This window comes from Dipteris shenzhenensis, chromosome 31, assembly GCF_047967505.1.
Source record: "Dipteris shenzhenensis isolate YYH24624 ecotype China chromosome 31, Dip_SZ_1.0, whole genome shotgun sequence".
NCBI classification, from domain to species: Eukaryota; Viridiplantae; Streptophyta; class Polypodiopsida; order Gleicheniales; family Dipteridaceae; genus Dipteris; species Dipteris shenzhenensis.
This window is the reverse complement of record NC_141626.1, coordinates 47,807,074-47,813,073: the sequence shown is the minus strand read 5'-3', so window position 1 is coordinate 47,813,073 and position 6,000 is coordinate 47,807,074. Positions and strand designations below refer to the sequence as shown.

The 6,000-nt window shown below is 41.8% G+C and overlaps 1 protein-coding gene across 1 annotated transcript in view; it reads right to left on the bottom strand.

The window, feature by feature from the left end:
- Positions 1-757: 757 nt before the first annotated feature.
- The window catches only part of LOC147881552 (lon protease homolog, mitochondrial-like), a 134,161-nt gene continuing 128,918 nt past the window's right edge, over positions 758-6,000 (bottom strand). Inside the window, exons 19-24 of the mRNA XM_087402221.1 lie at positions 3,282-3,338; positions 2,934-2,993; positions 2,711-2,764; positions 2,522-2,608; positions 1,898-2,419; positions 758-1,730 (exon numbers count right to left, since the gene is read on the bottom strand). Coding sequence (XP_087258347.1) covers positions 1,500-1,730; positions 1,898-2,419; positions 2,522-2,608; positions 2,711-2,764; positions 2,934-2,993; positions 3,282-3,338 — 1,011 coding nt within the window. The 3' untranslated portion in view covers positions 758-1,499. The remainder of the gene's footprint in view (positions 1,731-1,897; positions 2,420-2,521; positions 2,609-2,710; positions 2,765-2,933; positions 2,994-3,281; positions 3,339-6,000) is intronic.

Genomic DNA, 6,000 nt, shown 5'->3' with positions numbered 1-6,000 from the left:
ACCTAAGTCTATGCTTATTTAGACTCTCTTCATCTTGTGTGCAACTAGGATGCATCAATAGTAGATTAGTTCTAGGCACACCATAGACCTTGAGGTACTCATGTTTTCATAACCTTGACCTATCCCACACATTTTGCCAGGGCACCTTGCCACTGCATGTCGTGGATAGTTATGACTATACATTCTACCATTACAATCCAATCATGCATTCATCTTTCGATTCCTCCTAGGGACTATGGTAGCTATGTCCTACCTTTCTTTTTTGGTGCATATACGAGTTAGTGCTGATTAATTTTTTCATCATTGCTAACGATAGTCACTTAACATTTTTGCCTATAAGTTGTACCTTACATTTAACCTTATATATGGCACTTTGCATGCCCGTTGGTTCTCTCATTATAAGTGGTCCATTTGCATCCTATTTATAACTTCATGTATTGTTTTCCATCTTTGAAGGACATAGTAGTAGTCTAGCATGTTTGCACATTTGTCTACAAAGTGTGATGATCCGTTGAACACAAAAATGGGTCTGCTACTACTGTTTAATATCATTATCTCGGATCTTGCACTAACTCTCTATGTAGGGGTTTCTCATATTCCAGCATCAACATTCAAGGTCATCAATTAAACTTTAAAAAGTCAAACTGAGCATATCCAATCCAAAATAGCTCCAAAGTATGTACATGAAAATACGATAATGCCCCCGCCCCCCCCGCCCCCAGGCTGTGGCTTCCTCTTCTCAGTCGCAGCCCTCCCCCTCTCCCTTGCAGGACTGCGCCTCTCCTGAGTCATGCAGCTTGTTCTCTCAGCTTCCAGGTTTGAGGCCTCGCCCTGGGAAACCAATAAATCATGCAAGGCAGTAGAGATTTCAGGCAGCAAACACCTGAGACCATAAGCTTCCCAATCTTCAGTCTTCCGCTTTACCATCTTGTAACATTGACAAAGTTGAGGACACATCAATAATTTGATCATGAATGAAAATGAACGTAGGTATCCTGCTCAACTATAACATTCAAGGTGTACTGTACTGTTGCAGAGTCAAAAAAATCTAGAGAAGATAGAAGCATATCAATAATTTGATCAATATATTTAACGGATTTTGAGTTGAGGAAAGAATACTTCCAAAAGCTTTTGGGACACAAGCATACAAGTGTAAAATCATAGGCCCGGACCTAGACATGAGCCCACATTGCTGGTTAAAATTTTTGATGAAAATCCATCGAGAACCAGCAAATGACCTGGTAAATGTCCACATCCCCCTTTAAATACTACTCTGAAATTTGGGACTTCTAAGACTCCCGCAGAATTATATCAACTCATTCCACTCTATTCTTCAAATGTTATGGTTAATAAATCAGACCATCGAGCTTCCAGTGCCCCCAACAGTGTCCCTTCTGCAACTCTGAAAATTGAAGTCTTCAGATTCAACCAGATGAGAGAAATCATCGTTCCTCTCTATTCTGCTGGAAGGGTTCCAGCTGAAGCTGAAATGGCCAGAATCATGTTTGCACCGTAGTAAGTGGTACCTCATCTGTAGTTCTAATTGATTCATTCGACTCTGGTTCTTCACCAAAAGCTATTTTGAAAATCTCCATATAATCTTCTACAAAATGCACTTCGAGGCCCTCTTTTATGTATGGTAGAAGTTCATCATAATCAGGCTTGTTTGCCTTGGGGAACACTAGAATTTTTACACCACTTCTCCTAGCAGCAATTGTCTTCTCCTTAACCTGCACAGGCAGAAAATAATGTTCAGAATCCTGATGTCAAGTAGTCAGAATATACAGAGTGAAAACATTGAAATAACAATCATAGATGGGATCTGTCCAGAAGGGATGAAATTTATGGGCACAAAATTCAAACATTAATATAAAGAAGTAAGGCTCCATACTCTTACCCCGCCAATTGCAAGAATACGGCCAGTCAAGGTTATTTCCCCAGTCATTGCCACATCCTTTTCTACATGCTTGTTCATAGCAACTGAAAGCAAGGATGTAATCATTGTGCAGCCTGCACTTGGCCCATCTTTGGGTGTGGCTCCAGCAGGCACATGCAGATGTAGTCTTGAATTTGAAAAGAACAAATTGGAAGGATCCTTTCCTCGCAATATTGCCCTTGCAACCGTGTGGGCAATGGAGGCACTTTCCTTCATTACATCACCAAGCTGGCCAGTCAACTGGAGGGCTCCTTTACCATTCTCTTGCTCTATAAGGGTAGTTTCCACATACAGAGTTGAACCTCCCATGGCAGTCCAAGCCAAGCCCATAACCACTCCAACAGGAGTTTGATCATAAATACGGTCACTTTGAAAAACTGCGTTTCCAACATACTCTGCTAAGTTTGAATCATCCACAACAACTTTCTCAACACCTTCAAGAATTTTCTCCATTGAAGGCTCCGCAGTCTTTTCGTCAGTCACCTGTAAACAAATTCTGCTTGAGTTTGAAATCAATTGATAGATAAGACCGCTCTATACATAAGCATCTCCCCTGATTCATACTAAAACGTCAAACCTGGTTACCTTCTCTTCAGTCTTCTCTGTTTGCTCTCCAGAAGACTCCGCTGGTTTTTCCGAATCCCCTTGTTCAAAATTACATTTAGCATCGGTCTGATTAACACATTTAGACACACTAACTATCAGAGAACGACAAGATAAAATATCCAAAATACATCCAGACCATTACAAGTATGATGTATCCAACTCTACTACCTCCTCTCTATTCTCTACTACTATAGAAGGGTCTGCCAATACTTCCTCGCTTATCTGCAAGGGAAAATAGTCCAAGAATATCAGGCCTCAAACTTCTCAGAACTAATGAAAACATCAAAAGCTGAAAAAGGATCAGTTCGCATATCATCCTATAGATCCAATGAGGCTTCCTTTCATCTAGAGCACATATAGACGAAATTTAGCAGAAGGTTGATGCGACTACCTGCTCTGGGCTCCTTTCCAGATGTTCAGTTAATGGCACCACAAGAACTTCCTCCACCGCCTGTAAAAGGGTCCTCGTAAGAGATGCAAATACAGAGCCATGATTTTAGCAAAACTAATCCCCTGATTTTTTTCAGTTTATTATATATATTTTTGCAAAACCAGAATATACCAAATCGTACAAATCCTCACAATGTAAAAGGGTCCTCATAAGAGATGCAAATACACAGCCATAATTTCAACAAAATTGATCCCCTGATCTTTTTCAGTTCATTATTTCAGTTTTAGTTTAACAAATGAGCAAATAGCAGTGGCAGCTTGCAAGAAGCTCAAATCGAACCACAACTACCTGCTCTGGATCTTTTATGTGCTCCAGTGAAGGTTCTACGAGATTATCTTCTGGCACCTGTACCACGAAAATCCCTCACAATTAAATCCTTTTCTATAAACATATAGCTGGAGACATTATTATTTCCAAGCATAATCCCAAAATCCTGAAACTCTCTCAAAGAAGTATATAGCAGCTGCCAAGTTTCACAAAAATTAACCCATACAAAAGATGCAGGCTTCAAGAAAACTGCAGACACATGACTGAGGGGTCAAAAGGGCCCCCCATCCATAACAGAATCTAATAAGATACAAATCACCTTACACAATGTAAAGAAACATTATCTGAAATTGGATACAAGGATCTGGAACTAAGAGAATAGTCTAAAACAATTTCTAGACATACAAACAAATGTAACATAACGGCCTCTTTGCTTTAATCCTTTTTCATAAAGTATGATGAGCTTTGAATTCCATGCACACACATTCTTGACCTTCAACTCACCTCCACAGAAGTTGGACATTCTTGGCCACTAAGAGAATAGTCTAAAACAATTTCTAGACATACAAACAAATGTAACATAACGGCCTCTTTGCTTTAATCCTTTTACATAAAGTATGATGAGCTTTGAATTCCATGCACACACATTCTTGACCTTCAACTCACCTCCACAGAAGTTGGACATTGTAGGCATGTGACAATTTGCGATGCACAACTTGTGATGACATCGCAAATTGTCGCATGCCTACATTCAGATGAAACTCTAACCTTCTCTCCAATAACAATGAGTTGCACCAACAGTATCTTTGCATCAGATATGCCAGAAATCTCATGTAATGTTTTTTCCATTGGAATTTGGAAACGAGGACACTAGGAGAGTAAACAGATGCAATACACTTACTCTTCAAACGGCAATTGGGGGTGAACACATGCAATACATATACTCTTCAAATTCCAATTGGAGGGTTACCATTTTGGACCTTGAACCATAGGTATAGCTGAGTTGGACAACAGCCCTAGGGACTTTTCTTTCTTCAAGGCAGCCTCATGGTGGGGAGTGGGAGGATGGAACTCATTGACATCAACTCAGCATACTATTCATTTCCCACTTTTCATATGATCCCTTCTATCAAGCACAGAAGAAAATTAATGTCTCTGTTCCATGCGTACATATCAATTTGCACCCATGTACAATACATTGACCCTCTCTACGCCCTTGTGCATCTCTATTGTAGACTACCATGTCTTTCTTATAGAAATCTCAGCAAACATGCTTGATGTGGACCATTAAGTCCCATTGCCATTCTTGAAAGCAACAATCCCAGCATCGATGGTCCCATACGCTATGTCTAGGGGCTGGTAACATACTATCTCAGGCGCAGTGAACCTGCTCCTACATGAAGCGTGTCAGCTCCATCTCGCGCTCACGGATATTGGGTACCTCCATCAGCAAGTTCTCCCAAGCCTCTGATGGGTCAGCTCGTCCGTGTCCTGGCTGAAACTGGAAGGGCTGTGGCATAAAAGTGTGAGGATGAGGCTCGAGGCTGGGTGGTGACTGGGTGAGCTGGGTATGATATGGAGATGACAGTGACATGGATGAGGCGATCCCACACGGTGTGGGAGCGTAGGCTGACTGAGAGGCAGAGGGGAGAGAAAGGTTGAGGCGTTATGCAGAGCAGTGTATGACACCTCCGAAGTAGGTGTCATAAGCGGTGAGAGAGCTGTAGCCGGAGAGGGAGGGAGGGAAGCAGCCGACGTCATGGGTATGGGTATGTCACTGGCAGTGGCTGTAGCTGTAGCTGGGGATGTAGAGGCTGTAGATGGACCTGAAGCTGAAACTAAGGCTGAAGTGGAAGCTGAAACTGAAGGTGAGGATGAAGCTGAAGAGGTAGTAGAAACACCCTCGGATCTCATAGTAAACAAGACACCCGAAGATGAAGTGCTCCTTCGTCTCAACCTCCTATATGTCTTTAATGTGCATATGCGCGCACACACACACACACAAAAACACAAACACACACACACAGAGAAAGAGAGAGAGAGAGCGAGAGAGAGAGAGAGAGAGAGAGAGAGAGAGAGAGAGAGAATTTGCCATACAAGTGCAAAGTACATCGTGCGATCTGTTGGACATAGATGAATTCGGTCGTATGATTTGACTGTACAAATTTTCATTTAGTGGAATCTACCGTACGACTGCCGTTTGAACATTGCACACAACTTCATTTCAAATCTGGATCAGTACTTGTCAAACTTCACACAATTTAGGGCATTCTATGTACATTGACAAAATTGCATCACATGCTGCCACTGCAGCCACTTCTGCCATTTCTGGTTCATCTACCACTACTCCCACAGTGCCTGCCACTGCAAACCCTCCAACAACTGAATAGATTCGTTGGGACCAGAGAGATGCTCAGGCACATGCAATGATTGCTCTGAATAGCAAGAGGGATGTTATACATCACACTCGGTCTTGCAAGACAACCAAGGATGCATGGGATACTTTATCAGATTCACAATGAGGCCCGGATTGCCTATTACACACACAACTAGATAATGTTAAGATGAACGAAGGGGATTAAGGATGCCTATCTCACCAAGATTAAGGATATTAGAGAGCAGCTCATCAATCTTGATGAGATTGTGCCAGGGACCCTATAGAAGGTGATTGCCAGCAAAAACGAGCTGTTCTACAACACTATTTCGTGATAAAACTTGTGTTCTTCATAATAGAATTGAT